At 42.1% G+C, this 22,578-nt stretch overlaps 1 protein-coding gene across 1 annotated transcript; it reads left to right on the top strand.

Moving 5' to 3' along the window:
- The first annotated feature begins 5,393 nt into the window (after nucleotides 1-5,393).
- Nucleotides 5,394-22,303, top strand: LOC144596322 (SOSS complex subunit B2-like). The gene is made up of 6 exons (XM_078404571.1): nucleotides 5,394-6,039; nucleotides 6,396-6,534; nucleotides 14,501-14,572; nucleotides 16,604-16,688; nucleotides 16,846-16,912; nucleotides 19,377-22,303. The coding sequence occupies exons 1-6, from the start codon at nucleotides 5,949-5,951 to the stop codon at nucleotides 19,583-19,585; spliced, it is 663 nt and encodes a 220-aa protein (XP_078260697.1). The 5' UTR covers nucleotides 5,394-5,948; the 3' UTR covers nucleotides 19,586-22,303.
- The last annotated feature ends 275 nt before the right edge of the window (nucleotides 22,304-22,578 follow it).

The following is a 22,578-nucleotide window of genomic DNA, read 5'->3' on the forward strand; positions in this document are numbered from 1 at the left end:
TCAAGCTAACTTGCAGTTACTAAATCTTTAACATCAATAAAACAATATGAAAGATGTCCTGGACCTCCTTTGCACTGTTCCTGTCCAGGTTCCAGACATACCTTCATTTCCTGACCTAAACAATAATCATGAACTAATGCGGGGGTATGGGGAGCAGGCAGGAACGGGGTACTGATTGAGAATGATCAGCCATGATCACATTGAATGGCGGTGCTGGCTCGAAGGGCCGAATGGCCTCCTTCTGCACCTATTGTCTATTGTCTAATGCATAATATAAGAAAATAACTGCAGATGCTGGTACAAATCGAAGGTATTTATTCACAAAATGCTGGAGTAATTTTAGATATCACTTTAGATAGTTCCTCTGTCCCTCTCTTCCCCTCCCCCTTCCCAGATCTCCCTCTATCTTCCTGTCTCCACCTATATCCTTCCTTTGTCCCGCCCCCCTGACATCAGTCTGAAGAAGGGACTCGACCCGAAATGTCGCCCATTCCTTCTCTCCCGAGATGCTGCCTGACCTGCTGAGTTACTCCAGCATTTTGTGAATGAACTAATGCAGGCCACCGTGGCATGCAGTACACGTAATAGATTATTTTTAATTTCAAAAATAAATTTTATTCAGTGTACAAAAAAATATAGACGAAAACATAAACCGTACACTCTTCATACGTTTTTAATGTATGTACATTTAATAGTGTCAAACTCAGTAGCGCTTGCAACTGTTTTTATGCAAAACAGTTGCAAGCACTTCCCAATCATGTGGCCCCCTGAGGTGAAATCCGTTTTGTTGCTTTAGGGGGGTCCCCTTTAGACTCAGCCCCTCAATGTCCAGCAGCAGAAGGACCCTAGACTACAGTCCTCCCTCCCAGACCCTTCCCGTTGGCTGCAACAAGCTTCTATGTGGCCCTCAGCACGTACTCCCGAAGACTGGACTGGGCAAATCGGCAGCACTTTCCTCGGGACATCTCACTATACTGAGACCAATAGATTTGGGGGAGACCTAAGAAGCAACTTGCGCTGAATTGATGGTCTTGCAACTAAACTTAACTGTTTAGTTTAGAGATACAACACGGAAACAGGCCCTTCAGCCCACCAAGTCCACGCTGACCAACACTAGTTCTATCCTACACACCAGAGACAATTTACAGAAGCCAAATTTGAGGAAGGATATTCTTGCTATTGAGGGCGTGCAGCGTAGGTTTACTAGGTTAACTCCCGGAATGGCGGGACTGTCATATGTTGAAAGGATGGAGCGGCTAGGCTTGTATACACTGGAATTTAGAAGGATGAGAGGGAATCTTATCGAAACATGTAAGATTATTAAGGGGTTGGACATGTTAGAGGCAGGAAACATGTTCCCAATGTTGGGGGAGTCCAGAACCAGAGGCCATTTAAGAATAAGGGGTAGGCCATTTAGAACGGAGATGAGGAAAAACTTTTTCAGTCAGAGAGTTGTAAATCTGTGGAATTCACTGCCTCGGAAGGCAGTGGAGGCCAATTCTCTGAATGCATTCAAGGGAGAGCTACATAGAGCTCTTAAGGATAGCGGAGTCAGGGGGTAAAAACTCCGTACAGACAGCACCCATAGTCAGTATTGAACCTGGGTTTCTGGCGCTGTAAGACAGCAACTCTACCGCTGCGCCACCGTGCCACTTGATATCCATCTCTGAGTGTAATAGTGAAGGAAATTGCAAAGCTGTATTCCCGGGTTGCTGGCCTTGACGTTCACTGAGCTCACGAAGCTCAAATGTCAACTGTGTCTCACTCACAGCATCTCACCTTTGAGGTGGAATGTGTGGGATCAAATCCCACTCCTGAGACTTGAACATTTGGCAAAACATTGGCATTTCAGACCCACATTGAGAAAGTCTGAAATGCTGTCATTCAAGTGAGATCCTGTCTAGCCTCTTATGTTTAACTCACTTTGTTTAACGTTCATCTGTCAAAGTAAATAGATTAAATGATCATCCTTAAGCTTAATTTATGCCATGCACAATTCGACTCTTATCTTTTCAATTATTTTATTTATTCACAGGATGTGGTTGCCATCACAACCATCCATTTCTTTAGTCAGAGGGTGGAGAATCTGTGGAATTCTTTGCCACAGAAGGCTGTGGAAGCCAAGACAGCGGATATTTTTTTAAGGCAGAGATAGATAGATTCTTGATTAGTACGGGTGTCCGAGGGTATGGGGAGAAGGCAGGAGAATTGGGTTAGGAGGGAGAGATGGATCAGCCATGACTGAATGGCGGAGTAGACTTGATGGGCCGAATGGCCTAATTCTATTCCTATTCCTTATGACCTTATGACTGAGTATAGTCAACAAATTTCCTGCTCCAGATAAGGACATCAGTGAAAACTTTTTTTTCTCTATGTCAGTGTAGTGAAATGGTTTATGATGATCATAAGACCTTTATGATGATCATATGACCTTTTTTTTCCAAATTCCTGCTCTAATTATTCAAATTTAAATTCACTGTCGTGAGGTTGGAACACACGTCCCTCAATCAATGGTGCAGGCATTGAAATACTAGACCAGTAACTTAACCGAAGAACAAAGTCAGGCACAAAATGCTGGAGTAAATCAGCTGGACAGGCAGCATCTCTGGAGAGAAAGAAAGGGTGACGTTTCGGGTCGAGACCCATCTTCAGACTGGGCCAGGACCCGTCGGCAAGGCCAACACTTCAATGGGGTCCAAGCCCACTATGACGTAGAGCTCCTCTTTTGTTGCCTCTGCACCTATTTCTTTGGCTAGGTACCATTGCCCTCCCACTAATGACCCATCTCACCCCTCCAACACAAGCCCCAGCTACACCTCTCTTTTCGTTGACGGTGTTGACACTCTTTACTCTTTCTCCACCACATCCCAGGCCTGCAGAAGGGATCTGACCTGAAGTGTTGTCTGTCCATTTCTCTCCACGGATGTTGACTGAAATTCTGGGCACTGAAGGCATTTTTCTTTTCCTCAAAATTTTTGCACTTGCAGTCTTTTATATCACAATAAATGTGCGCCTGGAATTATGCTTGTAAACTATTTTATTGCTTCTCAAACATTTCAAAATGTCCCAAGGTTATGAAAATATATCAATGTAAGAGGAAAGACAGGCAGGTAGAAGGTCTGAAGGTATTTTTCAGTGACTGGTTTGACCTCGTTAAACAAATTTGCCGGCGTTATCTTTTTATACTGCCTCCAGAACGTTCCAAGGAAGTCATGTTGCTACATATTAGGCTTCAGCCGATTAAATTGAATGGCAGCGGGGCTGTGTGGGGGGAAAATCAGTGTGTGGAGCGTGAGGGTGGAAGAACAAAGGAGAATCCAGCGTGGTGGGACTGTTGGGGGGGGGGGGGGGTATGGGATGGGGGGGAAAGGGGAGGGAGGGGAGAACAAAGGTGGACATGGCAGGGGTACTTTGCAACTTTGTCAGTGCCCTTTATGTGGTGACTATTTGCATACTTTGCATATGCAAGCAAAGAAAATTCACTGTAACTTATCACATGTGACAATGAAGTATTCAATTCAATTCAATGACAATATACGTACAGGTATGTAGGTTAATTGGCTGGGTAAATGTAAAAATTGTCCCTAGTGTGTAGGATAGTGTTAATGTGCGGGGATCGCTGGGCGGCACGGACTTGGAGGGCCGAAAAGGCCTGTTTCCGGCTGTATATATATGATATGATATGATATGATAAAATGAGATCAAGAATTCCATTTGTACCATGCCTGAAATGAGCTTAAAGCCCACATCCCCTGCCTTCTCTTCTGGGCTGCATAACCCCAGCAACCCCCAGGTCAGGTGGCATTGGCCCAACACAGAGCGTCTGCCTCAATTTCCTTAACTTATAGAGAATTCACTGGGTAAAATTCGGCTGGTGCAAGTTGCTGCCAGACCTGGGATCGACCCTCACTTTGGGTGCCGACTGTGTAGATTGCACGTTCTCCCTGCGACCGCGTGGGTCTCCGGTTTCCTCCCACATTCTAAACACATGCAGATTTGTAGGTTAATTTGCCTCTGTAAAATTGTCCCTAGTGTGTCGGGAGTGGATGAGGTGAGATAACATAGAACCGGTCCGACATGGATTTGGTGGGCCCAAGGGGCTGATTTCCATGCTGGAGTCTCTGAACTAGACTGTAACATTGGCTTCATTATTCTCTCCTGGACTAGTCTATCCAGCCTAGTTTAAACTCCAAACTAAACTCGGCTGGATAGACTAGTCTCTGCTCGTCTAGCAGAGAATAAGGTAGTTAATGAAAGAAAATGTTATAAACTACAAGAAGCAATTTTTAAAAAAATTACTAGCCTCAGCGATTTGATCTTTTCTTTTCTCCGTGGATTCAACAACTACCCAGATTTACTACCTTCTGTGGTAATAAAAGCTAACGACCCTGATAAATAATTTTTTTTTTAAAAAGAGGGATTATTTTTTTAATCTGATGACGGTGCAGAGAAGGCCTTTGTCGAGCTGGGGGACGGCGAATCTCAACGCAAATGGTCCCAGCCGTCACAGGCAATACAACCGAAGGTAACACACAAAATGCTGGTGTGAGTCAGCGGTGCAGGCAACATCTCTGGAGAGAAGGTATTTATTCACAAAGTGCTGGAGTAACTCAGCAGGTCTGAAGAAGGGTCTCGACCCGAAACGTCACCCATTCCTTCTCTCCCGAGATGCTGCCCGACCTGCTGAGTTACTCCAGCACTTTGTGAATAAATACCTTCGATTTGTACCAGCATCTGCAATTATTTTCTTATATCTCTGGAGAGAAGGAATGGGGTGACGTTTCGGGACGAGACCGTTCCTTCTCTCCAGAGATGCCGCTGAGTTACTCCAGGTCTTTCGGTTTAAAGCGGCATCTGCAGCCAGTTCCTTCCCACATATGCAATGTAACATTTTTGTAGTAAAACTGCATTGAGGTGAGGAGCAGACGCCAGCGATGAGTGGAGCCCCTACCCTGGAACCCGGCGACAATGGTTTGCAACATGCAGACACTGAGCCGCCTATCAGCGACCCGCCTTGCACGCAAACTGCTACAGTTGTTACAAGATTGCTACAGTTGCTCACACACAACACAGGAGCCGACCAACAGCGTTCATTTCCCAAAGTCGCCTTTATTTCTGCAAATAAAAATGCTCTTTAAAAAAAAAATCAAACCACGCAGCTCGGGCTCAATGCCAGGATATTTTCCAGGTGGAGAATTCGATTTCTCACCCCTTCCTTTCCGAGAGGTCGGGCATGTTGTGGAAGGAATGGAGGGAGGGGGAGGTGGAGGAGGAGGAGGAGACAGGGTGGGGACGTGGATGCAGTTTCACGACTGCCGCAAATAAGCGCAGAGGGCTATAAAAGGCGGTGCGAGCGCATGTTTGCGTGGTGTGGGCTTTTGTGTGTGTGCGAGAGAGCAAGCTCAGCAGAGAGAGGCATTGGGGAACCGGGCACTCAATAACCCCCTGATTCTAATTACGACTGCGGGGATTAACCCTGACGTTAACCAGTTAATTAAAAATAAGGCTTTTTGTTTCGCCAGTAGAGAGAAGAGAGTCTGAAGTGTGCAATACACCCCTATATTTGTGGGCCATCACTGCAACAACAAAAAACAAGTGGGAGTTAGTGTTCGTTTTCAACAATACAAAATCTCTTGACTTTAGTTTTTTTTTCCTCTTTCGGAACTCACTGGGTTGAGAATCAAAGGGGGGGAAACATTAAGTGGATTTGTCACCAAAGGGGACTTTTAATCTGCGGAAGTTTTGTTTCTCTCTCTCTCTCTCTCTGCTGTGAGAGGCGAGGCAGCAGTGGTAGCGCTAGTAGCAGCAGCAACAGCCGCCGCCTGCGCTGCTCAGTGAGCCGGGGGCTTCGGCCAGCTCGCCCGGCGTCCCCTACACGCTCCCCTCGTCCCTCTCCCCCAAGTGATGCGTTGTTTTGCTGTACCCGTCCGAAATTTTACCCCAGCACCATGAGCTTGGCCAACGACACATACGCATTTGTAAAAGACATTAAGCCAGGAATGAAAAATTTAAATGTCGTCTTTATTGTTCTGGAAATAGGTAAGTTAGGTAGGGGCTCCTCCAGCCCTGAAACGAGAGTAAGTTCTTTTATTTTAAAAAAAAAATCGTTTTGAATAATGACAAAATCAAATATAATGGAAGTTTCTTTAAAGACCTAAGACACCGTGGTTATGAAGGGGTTAAAAAAAAAAGTCACTTGAAAGTGACCCAAGGCAGCTTAAAAGCCCCTTTTAAAATGCTAGTGAGGCGCAGGTCAGTTTCTTGTGAAAGCGACGTCTTCAATTTTCTTTTAATTGTGAGTTTTACTTCTGGTGCAGTTCACTGCACTTCTCTGCAGATTTGTCAACGTTCCCTGCTGGAACTAATTATGGTCTGTTTTTATTCACTCTGTGCAGGTCGAGTTACCAAAACTAAAGATGGGCATGAAGTGAGGTCGTGCAAAGTAGCTGATAAGACTGGCAGCATCACAATTTCAGTTTGGGATGAGGTTGGAGGTCTAATACAGCCCGGGGATATCATTCGCTTGACAAGAGGGTACGTCGAATATGGTCAGCGGGTAGCTGACATTACCTGAACTTGAGTGATAACAGCTAATTTCCAATTTCCTTAGAGCTAATGTGAATTTAAAAAAAAAATAACAGTCACAACACAGTCACAGTGTAACCTTAGGGGAAAAAAACGCATTTTTGTAAAATGGCAACCATACCATAAATGCATCCTATCTCCACTTATTAAAGGTTGCTTCATCGGTGTGGAATGGGGTGAGGCATTTGAGGTTGAGCAATAGCTTGTTTGAATGACACGACTCGTGCAAAATTCAGCGTTAGAATAGCCCTGGTGTAAAACAAATATACTAATGAAAATTATGGAGGTTTTGGCCACTCATCACCAACTGGTACTGTCTTCTTTGAAAGGCTGGTAATACTTCAACTGTGAGCTGATCGCACACAGCTGGACAGTGTCAACCGGATCTGTGTTCCTCCAACCGATTTCAAAGATCATGTGAGTGTTGGCAGACTGGGTCTCAGCATAGGCATTCATCCCTGGATCAGTGCACAAAAATCAGCTCTTGAAGGCGATTTATACCTGCACTGGCCACTGGGGTAAGTTTAGTCAACTAGGTTCAATTATTCAGTGACCCACTGATACAGCGGAGTTATTTTATATGTGAACAGTAAACAGCCTAGGAAATCTTCCTTCAAATTCAGTTTGGCTTCCATTTGTTCACCCAAATTTTTTTTTCTCCCTTGAATTCCTTCAATTCAGGCGCCATCTTGGTGTGGAAATACATTGCTATTCCTCATTGTTACTTGATGTGCATCTCTACCCATCTGTACTGGGATGACCTTTGTTGTTTTTTCAAGGAGATGGTGCACCACCATTAATGTTGGGATTGAGCCAGAGCATTGCTGGAGGTACTTTTGGGATGTGACTGTTGGAACACAGAATGCACTTCCTTGAATACCATCTTCAGTCTGAGGAAGGGTCTCGAGCCGAAACGTCACCCATTCCCTCTCTCCGAGATGCTGCCTGACCTGCTGAGTTACTCCAGCATTTTGTGATACCTTCCTTGAATACCATTCACTGTATCCCTTCAGACACTAAAGTAGAAACTAAATTGATGTGAGACTTTTGTTTAATTTGCTATCAGCAGCCTATCCTATTTTATTTAAGTACGTGCCAACATGGCTGGTATCTCCTCACTGACCGTGTTTACAATTGTGATCACCTTTAAGTGTGCCGCACAATTCCTTCTTGCCCATGGGAATGCATTTAAAATGTATGCAAACATACAACTTTGCCTCCCCACCATTACTTTTGACTCGTTGTCACAAATCGTGCTGGGTGCGGATATCTGAAGGTTTTCTTCAGCTATGGAATAAGAAAGTGTGGAAGAGGTTGCCCTTTAAGTGCCTGGCCATAAAGCGTGTACAAAGGGGCATCTACAGCTTTAATGGGTAACAAATAACCAATCAGATATAATTGTACTCTCGCAGTGACTGTATTAAATCAGACAGCAAGGGACAATGGAGAAGTAAGGATTTGTCTCTTAAGTTGCTATGATGGAAAAAGGTACAACGTAAAGAAGCTTGCTTACCTGTTGCTCATTTGTGCCTGAGATAATGGCATAGAAACATAGTAAATAGGTGCAGGAGTAGGCCATTCGGCCCTTCGAGCCAGCACCGCCATTCAATATGATCATGGCTGATCATCCAACTCAGTATCCCGTACCTGCCTTCTCTCCATAACCCCTGATCCCTTTAGCCACAAGGGCCACATCTAACTCCCTCTTAAATATAGCCAATGAACTGGCCTCAACTACCTTCTGTGGCAGAGAATTCCACAGATTCACCACTCTCTGTGTGAAAAAAAACTTTCTCATCTCGGTCCTAAAAGAGCTCGAAGGGCTGAATGGCCTACTCCTGCACCTATTGTCTATTGTCTATTATCCTTAAACTGTGACCCCTTGTTCTGGACTTCCCCAACATCGGGAACAATCTTCCTGCATCTAGCCTGTCCAACCCCTCAAGAATTTTGTAAGTTTCTATAAGATCCCCCCGCAATCTTCTAAATTCCAGCGAGTACAAGCCGAGTCTATCCAGTCTTTCTTCATATGAAAGTCCTGCCATCCCAGGAATCAATCTGGTGAACCTTCTCTGTACTCCCTCTATGGCAAGAATGTCTTTCCTCAGATTAGGAGACCAAAACTGTACGCAATACTCCAGGTGTGGTCTTACCAATGCCCTGTACAACTGCAGCAGAACCTCCCTGCTCCTATACTCAAATCCCCTCGCTATGAATGCCAACATACCATGTTAAATTATCACCAAGCGTATTTTGGATATATAAGAAAATAACTGCAGATGCTGGTACAAATCGAAGGTATTTATTCACAAAATGCTGGATAACTCAGCAGGTCAGGCAGCATCTCAGGAGAGAAGGAATGGGTGACGTTTCGGGTCGAGACCCTTCTTCAGACTCAGCATATTTTGGATGGTACATACCAACTCAAACTGCCTGCAGCAAGTTTTGCAGTACTGCAGGTTGATTGACTGAATTGAAAGTAATAGCAAGGCAGTGGAATAGACAATTTGTGATGCTCCTTAGCTTCACTTTGTTAGTCAATTTACATGTCTTGCCTTAATATGCCGTGCCTATTATTTTATGCCTATTAATGCCTTGCCTATTATTATTTTTGACTAGAAGTTAGACCCTTAATTTTCATACTGAATTGATGCCTGTCGATATCAAGTCCTGGATGTGCTTCCACTCTTGCCTTGATGGAAGCCATCTAATTTTTATCCAGCCTCATCAGTTCTTGGGTGTTAGCATGTATTTACTGTTCCTGTAACTGATCTACTTGTTTCTTTCTTTAATCTATCTAGACAGTCTACATTCTGACCTCTTGAGACGCTCTGTGCCTTCCAAAACAAATCCTGCCTTCTGGTTCCCATAATGTTTGAGCCTGATTTCATTTCCTATGAGTTTATCCTTTGTTCAGATTCCCTACAAGTCATCTTACAGCGACAGGCATAAAAGGCAATGTACAAACCCTGAGTTAGAATGGTGGATATTCAGAATTATGCTTAAATGGACTAAAAACGGTTGTTCAGCTTCACATCATGCACATCTATTTGTTTCTACTTGAGCAGTTCATAGAACTGCTAGGCCATGTTGCTAATTGTGTTGAGAATACAACACAATCTCATCTCATTGCAGTGAAGAGGAGATTTTCAGTTAACCACCGAGTCAACTTGTGCCCAGCGGGGAGAAATGTAAAAACAATACCAAAATCTATAACTAAAAGCAAATCTGTTTCAAAAATGCCAATGAAGCTTTTCTCTCCAAATGCTGAGTGAAAGAGTGTCTGCTGTATAGTTTATCCTCAGATTTCTGCAATTTATGGTACTTTGGCATTCATTATTGAGGATTTATTGTTTAAGGAACTTCTAAAACCCGCCCTGTATGTTTTGAAATATAAATCTGGTGGATTCCATGAGATAACATTCCAATGATGGGTTACAATATCAAACTATGATCGGAATGTATAATTGGATAATCTGCTGCTATATGAAGGTGCAAAAAAAAAAAAATCTAAACCTGGTCTGGTTTATTTGCAGCATTGGAAGTGGCTACTTGTAAGTGAAATTTGTTGCCAGTTAAAGTAGTGTGCATCCAAGACTGATTTGTCAGGATACCTGCCCTGACTGGCTTTATTTCAGCCTTAGAATTAACTTAACAGTGTGTCTTTCTAGAATGAAGATGCACAAAAAGCTGGAGTAACTCTGGAGAAAAGTAGTCCGAGACCCTTCAGACCAAACCATTGACAGATTAAAATCGAGTTGCTTACATCATGATAAGAGGCATTAATCATCACTTCTGAGAAATTTCTACATAGTATGTTTAGTCCAATAGTCCACCTTTATTTTTTTTTTAGATATAGGGTGGCTGCTAGTGCAGCAGTGGAGATGCTACCTTACAGTGCCAGAGACCCGGGTTCGATCCTGACTACAGGTGCTGTCTGTACGGAGTTTGTACGTTCTCCGTGATCGTGTGGGTTTTTCTCCGGATGCTCCGGTTTCCCCTCACATTCCAGACGTGCAGACTTGTAGGTTAATTGGGTTCTGTAGATTGTTCCTAGGGTATACGATAGAACTAGTGCATAGGTGATTGTTGGCCGGCATGGGCTCGGTGGGCTGAAGGGCCTGTTTCCATGCTGTATCACTAAATTAAATAAGTCTTTGCAACTGATGATGGCATCGCTGGTCTATTTTCCAAGCCACTGCCATTTGAACCGCATTGCTGATTATTAATTGTCCTTCCTTGCCCTCTGCTGCTTTTCTTCATTGCTAGTCAAATCACCTGGGTTTCAGGTGGGAAATATGTTTATTGTAATACAAAGCATTATAGTTAAGCAGGACAGCAGTTGGGCCTACATCAGCCCTTGTTGTGTATGACAGTGATGCTTATGATTGCATGTCTTTGTTTCATGTGGATGGAGGTTTACCCATCGCTATCTTGAAAATGCAGCACAGCTGGTCGAGCTGCTGCCTCACAGCACCAGAGATTCCAGATCGATGCTGACCTCTGGTGTCGTCTATCTGGAGTTTGCAAGTTCTTCCTGTGATGGCATAAGTTTCCTCTGGGTGCTCTGTTTTCCTCCCGCATCCCAAAGATGAGCAGGCCTCTGTAAATTGTGTCTGGAGTGGGTGATCGATGGTCAGCGTGGACTCGTTGAGCCGAAGAACCAGTTTTTCTGCAAGATCTTTCAATTAAATCGGGCACATTAGTCAGTCAGAAACTGGAGTTATCAAGTAGTTTCACTGTTCTAGTGCCAATACATCTACTGCTCACTTTAGATTCCTCAGGAAAGGGACTTCCTTGTCGCATTTGTGGCCCCGGGAGGCTTGCCAATTCACAAGATGTTTTCCTATGCCCAGGCCCCAGTATGGTGAATAGAATTGCTTTTTTTCCACTCTTGGCCTGAATGCAAAGGAAGTAAGTTTTAGCATGACGCTAAGACGAATGGGGGAGGCAGGAAATGATTCTTCCTGACGTCACTTGGTGTGCGTGTGGGTTACTTACTGCACAGTATTGCAAGTCACATTGTTTCCTCTTTGCTGCTTTGCATTTTGACACATTTGCCTCTCATGCACTGTTAGCGGGTTTTCTTTCCAGACCAGAAATTTTCTACATGTCATAAAAAATATATGAATACTATTTTTGGTTCTCTCGTTTATGTCCCACCTGGCCGATCTTCATTTGGCACCTAAGCTTAGTTTTGGTTTAGTTTAGAGATACAGCGTGGAAGCAGGCCCTTCGGCCCACCGAGTCCGTGCCGACCAGCGATTACCCGTACACTAGTTCTATCCTACACACTTGGGACAATTTAAAGAAGTCGATTGTCTTACAAACCTGTACGTCTTTGGAATGTGTGAGAAAACCGGAGCACCTGGAGAAATCACACACAATCACTGGGAGAATGTACAAACACTTTACAGACAGCACCCGTGGTTAGGATCGAACCCGGGTCTCTGGCACAGTAAGGCAGCAACTCTACAAATGTGTTGCTCCTTTCTAATTTTGAAATAAATCGATTCTATCTAAATGAGAGGGGAATTGGAATTAAAGTAGTTGCCAAGAACCATCATGTTTGTCCTAAATTCCCCACTTCTGTTGTCACGAGTAAATGCGAGTGATTGTTGTTGATTTGTACTGGGATTGAGTAATTCTATCAGAGTTAATGGCCTAATTGTGGAGAGATTAACTCTGGGGGGATGGGAGAGAACCTCCATGAATGGCAATGTTTAAGTTAATGCATGCAATGAAAAACAAAATGATAGATAGTACACTAATAATTTGCAGCAAGTTTTGAAGTCGCGTTGTTTAATGGTCCCTGAACTGGGTAATGTGCCGGAGGATAAGAATCAACCCGGTTACTTGGCCTCTGAGTCACATATGGGTTCGGCAACTAAGGGTAATCACAAACCAGACAGTGCAACAATCAGGGAATTTGTTGTTACTGATGATAGGATTTACTGGTAACCTGGCTGTTATGGTGGAGTTTGAATGTCGCCAGATCAACAGGGCAGCCCTCTAAACACTGGTCCACAAATGTAATCACAGTGTCGCAATGACCTCATTTTGTTGCTTTTAACAATCCTTGGGCATGGAATTTTAGTCGCGTCATTTGTTCCCAGTATAGTTTGGCATTGGGTTTCTAAGTCAAGCTGCTAAACTAGTTGGGATTTTTACACGGCAAATCTCCCATATATAGTACAGAAAAAAACCCTCTTGACTTTCCTGAAATGAAGTGGCAATAACTTCCCTGGTTTGACTCCACATCTAAAACTCCAGAGCTAAAAGGCAAATGCCAATTTCATTCTGATATCTTATTTCAAATGTGATGGGGTTTGTTTGGAACTTTAAAGGTGTGTGCCATAATGGGATAACAAGATGGGACTTGCTTTGACCCACATGCTTGAGTTGTGTAGTGACTCGAGAGCATGCACAAATGGCTGAAGGGTACTGTTCTCCACATAGTTTCTGAGGGGAGAAGTACAGAGAGATTTCATAGAAATTACAACTTGGCACATGGCCCATACTCGGCTTTTGCAAGTTATTTAACAAAAACGTATTTACTTTACCCTTTGACCTATTCCTCTATCTCTTATTTCCCCAAATGTTTATGTATACATTTCCTTTAATCTGTCTCCTTTGCTTATTTAAAGGTATTGTGTGTTCTATGATTCTAGGAACAAGATGTCCTAATCTGTTCTTTACTGCACTCGATATCAAAAATAATGTTTCCCTTTGCCAGTACTTGCAGCCTTCTCTTGACCTACAAGGTAACCCATTGACTGCCTGGGGTAGTTTTCAGTGGTCCCGGCTGCTACCACTGCTTTGTACTGCTTTGCCTTTGAAATCCATCCTCTGTTTTGCTCGAATTTGTATTGCCTCACTGTTTAAAAGATTGTAGTGATTCTAAAAGGTAGGTTTGAAAATAGGATATTAAAATAGAATCGTTAAAGTATGTTTAAAGTAGATCGGCTGATTTGTGATTAATTTAAAACAAGGTCTAAATTTCAAGTCTTTAAATTTCCCCTTGCCTCTCAATCAATGGTGCACTGCTCAGCCACAATGTGTAACTACTATTGGGTTTTTTTTTGTGTGTATCTATAGATATGTATTTGTGAGTATGTGTGTATAAATACATTGAACTTTTTTCCTCTCGTTTATTATACTGTTTACAGTGTGCTATGTTTACATATTCTGTTGTGCTGCTGCAAGTAAGAATTTCATAGTTCTATCTGGGACATACAATAAATCACACTTCAAGATTCAAGAGATTCAAGATTCAAGATATCTTTATTTGTCATCCAAAAAACAAGTTTTTTGGACGAAATTTAGTCACCCACAGTCCAATATTAAAAGCAGTAAAACAACCAACACACAAAAAAAAAAGAAACATCCATCACAGTGAGTCCTAATCCTTGTGAGTCCTTGTCCCTCTTGAAAGGCGAGGACTGCCTAAGTGAAATGTAGATTTTGTAGGAATGCTGTTAACCACTGCTTCTTTTCAGTGACATTTAGTCCTCCGGTCGGTCTCCACCAACAAAATTCCAAGTTGCAAGCAAATCCCAAGTGTGGCAATATCCACTGCATTGTGGCACTTGGAGGTATATTCTGAAGGGGATTTTTAAGAGTGCAAAACCAGGCCTGTTCTCGTGCCTGAGATCCTTTGACTAGATTATCCTGCCATCGTGTGGTAGGAGGTGGTAATGGCTTTTTAATTATAAACCGATGTACATGGAGGATAAAATGCCTCGTTTTGGTGCTAGTTTCAATGCACTGAAACCAGTAGTCAGAATGTGCAATCTTTTCACCCTGTACAATTTCTGTGCGTGTCCTACACGTGCTTTTTAGGAAGAAATGTCAGTCATTTTTATTTAACGCAGGATCTTGTGACTCATTGTGTGTACTTTATGGCCTTTTTCAGTTATGCTTCAATGTGGAAAAATTGCCTGACGCTATATACAGGGAGAGGAGGCGATCTTCAAAAAATTGGAGAGTAAGTATGTCACAACAAGGAATTCCCAGGGAGATAGTTTCCGGAGCATTACTCCAGTGTACCCATGGGGAATAATGAGAACAGTATCAATCTTGCAGTGCACTCGTATCTAATTGTCTAATTATTACTTGCTTAATAATCCCTTGGGCAACATGTCAGAAGCTATCTGCTTCCTGTAGAGTCGTATTCTAATAGATTCTGTGTTATTCACAAAAGGGGGGAAAAATGGGATGAGAGTAATGCTTCAAGGAACGTTTCAGCCCATCTGCACCCATGACTTTTCTGATGACGGTGGTTGCTGTGATTTTTTTTTGGCAGTAGAATCTTTTGTAGAAAGAAAAATTTGCTCGATCAGTGGTTCATTTCCTAGGAGATTTAAGTTAATGTCCCAGGCAGTGAACTGGGATCTATTAATATACAACCACAAGCAGGATGTTGGATGTGTACAGTTTTATCCCAAGGCAAAACAAAGCATGGAATCGTGATATCATCATCACAGAAGGCCATTCAGCCCATGTCAATGCTAGCTCTTTACCAGAACAACACACTTTCAGCTTCCTCTCTGTGGGCCTGATTTTTTTTTTCCTTCTTGGATATGAAACACCACAAATCTTGCCAGCTCCCCTTCAAAGTCACCGTGGACCCTGTCTCCATCAGATCTGTGGAGCGTATTCCAAATTCCAGTGTGGAAGAAGGAACTGCAGATGCTGGTACAAACCGAAGATAGACACAAAAAGCTGGAGTAACTCAGCGGGACAGGCAGCATCTCTGGAGTGAAGGAATGGGTGATGTTTTGGGTCGAGACCCTTCTTCAGTCTCGACCCGAAACGTCACCCATTCCTTCTCTCCAGAGATGCTCCCTGTCCCACGGAGTTGCTCCAGCTTTTTGTGTCTTATCTTCCAAATTCCAGTCATGCTTCTCTTTACATTTGTAATCTCTGATCCTTAACCTCTCCACCATCCACTCGGTGTAGGTCCCTCAGCATCTATATTTGCTTAGCATGTATATACACTCGCCCTTAAAGAATCCACTCTTGCAACTGCAGCCCATCAGCCCAGGGATCAGGCTTATCAATTTCTAAGACCTTAATACCTTCACATCCTATAATGAAGTGACTAAATCTGAATTTAATACTCCATTTGAGGCTGGATCACCATTTTATAAAGGTTCAGCATAACTTCCCTGCGTTTATACTTTGTCACCTTGATAAAGCCCAGACTTGTGTGTGTGTTTTGAACCACTTTATCAACTAGCTTTGCCACTTCCAATAATTTGTTCACCCATACCACCGTCCATCTACTCCTGCACCCGTTCTAGAACAGCACCCTTTAATCAATACCTCTCATCCTTCCTATCATAAAAGCATTGGTTCACATTTCTCTGTGTATTCCATATTAGTTGTTCTACTCTTCATCACCATCTTTTGCAATTCCTAATGCTACCAAATGTTGAATCTGGAGATTTAGGATTTGTTGTTTGCAAAACCAACATTATTAGTTTCCCATTTGAAAAGCAATAGTCCTGGCACTGATTCCTGACTTTGATTCTAATTTTGCCTTCAATTGTGAAATCTACATTGGTGGCTGGTTGACTTCCTCCTTTCTGAAAATGCACCATCTGCTGGTGGACCTGTGTAATATCACTTGATCCCTCTGCCCCCAGCTGGTGTCAGGAGACATTGCATGCTGAGCATAATGTGTGGAAACCAACTCCTGAGTGATAAATAGTGGAGTTTGGTTTTCTGCGAGAATATGATTTGTCCTCGTTTTTTTGGATATCTCATCCACTTATTTTCTCCTGTGAAGCGAGTTTTAGTAGTGGAATTTTTTTTCATGACCTTCATCTGAAATGAAGCACTTTAACATTGCTTAGGCTTCTAATATCACATTATTATGAAATATGGACATTTCTGTTTGCATATGCACAGTTGTGTAACGTGCTCATTATTTAGTAAAGTGAGAGGAACTAGTCTTATTGCCAGTCCTTGTACTTTCAACTGTAACATTAAAAAAAATTCTTTTTGCCATTAGATTTTGTATGGTATATTCAGAAGTACCCAACTTTAGTGAACCAAATCCAGATTACCTCAACCAGATGAACCAAACAAACAAAGTTGTAAGTGTTGTTGGTCCAGCATGTTATATTATGATGATCATCACTTTAAAAAAAACTCAATTGATAATCGATTAATTTTATTTTACTGTGGAGGTTTTATTCCTAATTGTTTCTGTTGTTCCACCCTTTCATTTGATGTCTAACTGTTTTTATCAAGGCACAAAGTGAACATAGAAACAATTCTTCTGCTAATCAGATGGCCACAAATGGACAAATGCAAACAGGTAAGCTCGTAATGCAGATCAATCTTGTTTCCCTTTCCTTTAGTGGTGCTGCCAATTCCAGTTGGTCACTGGATATTGGATCTGTTCTGCAGGGAAAGCTAGTAGTTTGCACAAAAACGTTCATCCAAACGATCCATCGTGGCTAAGCAAAGAAAAGTGTCCTTAAACTTGACTGTAACAGAAAATTCCACCTTCTATCTGTTTAACTGTAATAGATGTTTAGCTCGCTGTCAATATTGTGCTGTCAGGAAGGGGATCTGTTCTTGCATTGAGCCTAGTGTGACTCGGTTAATAGACATTCTCTGCCTCAATTCTTTGTCTGTCTTGATTTGGGTTCTGAGGCTAATGTTACAATTGCCTTGGCATCTCTTAAAGTAGTGGGTGATAGTAAAAAACTCTAGGGCTTCACAAACCCTCCCTTAGGCACAAGGATGTGCCAAAAAAGCATTTGCTTCTGTGCTTGAGAGGTACTTGGTCCAGGTCAAAATTATTTCTTGTGCAGAAGCATGGAGCTGGCCAAAAGTGTTTGAGACAAGTTTTTTATATGAATAAATTGGATTGTTTGTATTGATAAAGGTAAACTGGTTGGTGTATTGTCAAAGCAGATCTGTTCAATACAAGTTGTATCGACCCTCAGCTGGAATACTGTCCACACTTCCCACCATCACATCTAACGAAAACCAACCAGGGTTTTCTGGGGATGAGAAATTTCAATTGTGTAGAGAGACATGGGTGAAATTGGCAGCCGAGAAGTTTAAAGGGGGATCCAGTGCTTGGAATTCTGAATGGTGTGGTTATTAAGGAGAATGTGCATCTGGCAAAAGCTGGAGGAATTAATAAATGGATTGAAGAATTAGTGTAAAAGATAACTTCATTAAAGCGTTCTGATTTAGAGTAATCTTGGGTCATCAGCATTTGTAGGATTTGTATGAAGACCAAATTGCACAATGCGGGGCGGTGGCGCAGCGGTAAAGTTGCTGCCTTACAGCGAATGCAGCACTGAAAACCCGGGTTCGATCCCAACTACGGGTGCTGCCTGTACGGAGTTTGTACCTTCTCCCTGTGACCTGCGTGGGTTTTCTCCGAGATCTCGGTTTTTTCCCACACTCCAAAGACGGTACAGGTTTGTAGGTTAATTGGCAGTAAATGTTTTTTTTAAATTGTCCCTAGTGTGTGTCGGATAGTGTTAATGCAAGGGGATCGCTGGTGGGCATGGACCCAGTGGGCAGATTGACCTGTTTCCACGCTGTATCTCTAAACTAAAAAAAGCATAGGTTTAAATGAATAACACTAAGTATTTGATTAGCTGTAGAATATTGTGGAAAAACACTATATAAAATGCATGCCTCTTTTAAAACCTTGGTGATTCTATGGGATAAATGCTCTTAATTGACTCATTTTCCCCATTGCCTCCAGAACTCAGTTAATATTTTTAGGTTAAAAGTTGGAGATATGGAATGTTGTTCCAGTCTTGCAGAAGGCCCAAAATCAAATTATTTCTCTTTGGCTTCCACAAGTCACAATAGGATTAACTGGAAATTCAATCACAAATTTTGTTGCATGGTGGTAATGTATGCTAATTATTTCAAAGTTTCATACCAGATCCTACCACTTGAATCTTTGAGTCTGTGGTCAGAATTCACTGCTCAGTAGGTTGAATTCAGGAACTTAACATTTCAGAAAATCAATTTTTCACTGTTTTAAAGGATTTGAGCACTTGCTGGTAATAGCAAGATTGATAATTTTTGAAAATGCCAAAGCAATCTGAGTTGAACAACATTTCTTAAATGAATTTTGGGAATAAAATGTCCTTGGACTGGGTTTCTGTTAAACATCAGCAGAAATGTAATTTTAATGTGGGGGTGACAATACGTTTGCTCAATTTTTTTAATTGACAGTGTTGTCTGTAGAGCAATTGAATGTATTACTACTTAAGTTAGGGACCTCTCAATTCCATGCTTTATACTTTTACCACCATGCTTTGCAAAGAATTGCTCACTCTCAACATTCTGATTTTCTGTGCCCTGGTAGTATAAATGGCACAGTGCATCCAATTAATTACTCTGGGATTTTTGGAGAACCAACCCTTAAACATCTTGGGTTTGCTTCTCACCACTTTGTTCAACTTGAAGCAGTTGAGCTATGGCAGGTAATTTATTCACCGGTGCTTTTAAACTGTATCAAGTCGGCTTTATGCCACATCTCATTGGGTTAAATGTGGTCAACTACTCCGCCTTTGAGTGAATACTTTCTTGCCACCACTTCATGTTAAAATGATTTGTTTCATTGTACGGCAGATTGATCGGCATGACTTGTGACAAAGCTGTATGTAATGTGTACTATATATGGCTTTCACCTAAAACTTGTCATTGTTAGTGTTGTGACTTGAAATGGTGTTGATCTACAGTATTTTGCTCGATATAGGAAAACATTAATGTCAAAGGTTTCAATCGTTTTTGTTTAGGAAATGGCCCCCAAAGTGCGTCATTGCTGGGGACACACCCCCCCTCAGGCAATAGCCACCCGCAACAACAGAACCCTAACTTTTCAGGTGGTGGAAGAAACAATGGACGAGGACCAGTAGTTCAACCACAGATGACTCCAGCTCAAGGATCCGCAACAGCTGCCACTGTTAGCAATGGAAGAGACCCACGCAGAGCGTTCAAAAGATGATCGGTGCCATTTGTATAATCCAACCTTGTTCAGTTCTGCACCCTACTTGAGCCCACTCGATGCACTTTTATTTTTTATATATATATATAACTTGTTTGTGCGTTTTTGTTTTAACTCTCCGTTTTTGAGGTGGGGGGGGTTTGGACTGCAAAACATCTGACTTTAACCGTTGAAGTGTCTTGCACTATCGGGGCTGCACGGGACTTCATATCTTTCATGGTGTGGAAATGAGATGCAAAAGTAGAGGTGCTTGTGTTGAGAGCAGAAGGGGAAAAAGCTCATTTTAGGTTTAAAACATCAATAAAATGCAATTAAATGACAATAGTGTGCAGTGAAGGGTGTTGTGTCACCAATATTGTGATCAGGACTGTTGATGGCCTGAATCTTGAATGAAAGAAATACTAAATTTGTCGAAAGGATTTATCCCTTCAGATTGATTTGACGTTGGCAGGTGGCCGAGGAGAATTTAATGGCACTGAACTGTACAGAATGAAGAGTTTTGGGGTTAATGTCGTCTCTATTTGCCGGTTTGGCAGTGTTGTGATATAACTTGCATCCAGTGGAGGAGGAAGTGAACGACCCTGAACCTGTCCAGGTAACAAATGTGCCAGAAGAATACAAGGTGGTTGGAAAGCAGCATCCAGCCAGGACTAATTGAATAGCCTGTAAAATGTATTGGGAAAGGTCCCCGTAAGCGCAAGAGAGCGCAAATCTGCCACGATACCATCCAAGCTCCCGTGTACCAGAGCTTGGGGTAGATGGAAGTGCAAATGTCCACAAGAACTCTTTAAAATCAACGAGCTGCAGTTCTGAAAGCTGAGCATCACTTAGCTGCAATACACACACCAACACAGTCTGACATTTGGCTCTGCATATATCAAGGATGTTTAAACATTGAGCAATAAATGTTACTGCCTGATGTGTGCAGCTGCTGTTGCACAAGTCAAATCTATATATTTAGATTGGCATTTGTATATATGTATACAAATCTGAAAAAGTAGTTGTGTTTTACCCTTTGAAGTTTAAAGCTGCAGTTGTTGCTTCCTGCTTGGTTTGCTCATCTATATACTGTTTTGATTCACAAATATAATCAATGTTCAAACCCTGATCTATGTGTTTGCAAAACTAACACTGTCCTACTTTATTTAATGCTGCTCTGTTAAGTAATATCGTATTTCAGTCAAACCAGGGTCAACAATGCCTCCACTGAATACAGATCACCGATTGAATAGAAGCATGGTGTCTTTGCAGTGTTCTGACCAACATTTCCATGAACCAATACTTCCATTGTCTGTGTGTTTGAAATCACCCCAGCTTCTCTACTTGTCCACAATACAACTATGGCCATGGTTCAAAGATACTTCAGTGGCTGAGAAACACTGTCACAAGATGGGAATGGTACTAAATTATACCGATTATACCTACCTCTGCAAAAATGCGCAGACAAAACGAGGTACAAACAGTTTGCCTGTTCTTCTTCAATTCACACTGCACAGAGCATGTTCAAATCCTTACCTAATACTGGTATCAAATAGAAAATCTAGAACAGTGGAAGTCCATAGTAAGGCTGGAGGAAACTAATTACTAAAGACCATGTAAAAGTTAGTGAGGTTGAAGTCATGTAATGGAAAATGTAGCTTTATTTAGCGAGATCGCTTTAAAGTGTTATTTTAGTAGACTGAATATTACAAATAATGAGATCTATCAATATTTTCCCACGACTTGTTTAGTGACTAGAAATGAAAATTCAAACTCCAAGTATGAAACAAAAAACTGCCAGCTTGGTAGATGGGCAAAAATTTAATTTGTGGTACTTGCCTGCTTCTTAAGACCTATGCTAAACTTTGCTGGAAAATACTGAGTCCTGCCCCAAAATATCACCTGTGTTCACCAGAGAGGCTGCCTGAGCTGCTGAGTTGCTACAGCACTTTTTTAAATGTAAACTGGCATCCACAGTTTCTTGTTTCCAAGGAGTTGCAGGTATTTCTAACGGTGTCATTCCAAGTACCTGAATTGTGATTGGTGAATTGGGGATTATCAAAATAGCTTGTGTGGGGATATGATAAGATTTATTTTCTATTTCTACATGGCAGGCCTCACCAGAGTGACCTTCCCATCTACATTACTGGCAACACCAGCAGCAGCTTAGTTCTTCATGCAGTCGTGCTCCCAAAGGATTTGGCCGTCTAAGTTACCTTTTTCTTTCCATGGTCAATTTGCTGAGAACATTCCTGTCAATGCTGAAATCTCTCTCCACTGGGTGGGTATCAAGTCCCTGCATCTCATCAGGCCAACAGGGAAAGCTTAATACGTGTACAGCTTTGAGATGTCCCCCCCCCCTAAGAATTAGCAATGCACAAAATGATTTTGCTGCAAAATAAAATGTTAATTTCTCTGCCATGCGAAACTAAATGTGCAATCCTCAAAGTTACTTGAACTGAAGGCTGGTTTGGAATACTTTCTCATTCTTCCAAAGTGTAATCGGGCAGCATAGATGGATAGTGAGTGGTGCTTTCAGCCCACATGGCTGATCTGTTTGGATGCTGCTGAATCTAATCTTGTGTTGATTTGCATACCCAAGCTATTTTTTGTTGCTAGTTACAACAAACACTTTAGTTTGCCCTCGGAACATGTTAGAGCAGATGATATCTCGAGCCACCAAAACTGCTGCCCTCTGTGTCATTTTCATAATACCGTTTGGAGACTGGTTGCTTTGTTTCTGGACTTGGATCTTTTGAATATTGAAACTCCACTGCCCAGGGCACAAGTTTAAACATTCAAGTTCCTATTTATTCGAAGAAATTAAAACTCCATTTTTGCACATTTTAGATCTTTGATTTGTGTAGTAACTTTTTAGTGTAAGTCTCTGTTGGACTATTTGAGGAGGAGGGGGGGGGGGGGGAGGAAAGGAAACAAAACAAAAGGAAAGGGGTGCACTTGGAGAATATGACGTTGAAATGATACCACGAGTTTCTTGCATCTGCCCATTCTTG

The sequence above is a fragment of the Rhinoraja longicauda genome, chromosome 8 (assembly GCF_053455715.1).
Source record: "Rhinoraja longicauda isolate Sanriku21f chromosome 8, sRhiLon1.1, whole genome shotgun sequence".
Taxonomy (NCBI): Eukaryota; Metazoa; Chordata; class Chondrichthyes; order Rajiformes; family Arhynchobatidae; genus Rhinoraja; species Rhinoraja longicauda.

Excerpts from the sequence above, each read along its gene's own strand:
- LOC144596322 (XM_078404571.1), top strand. The coding sequence starts at position 5,949 with ATGAGCTTGGCCAACGACACATACGCATTTGTAAAAGACATTAAGCCA. Across the intron at positions 6,040-6,395 it reads CTTTATTGTTCTGGAAATAG|GTCGAGTTACCAAAACTAAA; the intron begins GTAAGTTAGGTA and ends CACTCTGTGCAG. Across the intron at positions 6,535-14,500 it reads ATCATTCGCTTGACAAGAGG|TTATGCTTCAATGTGGAAAA; the intron begins GTACGTCGAATA and ends GGCCTTTTTCAG.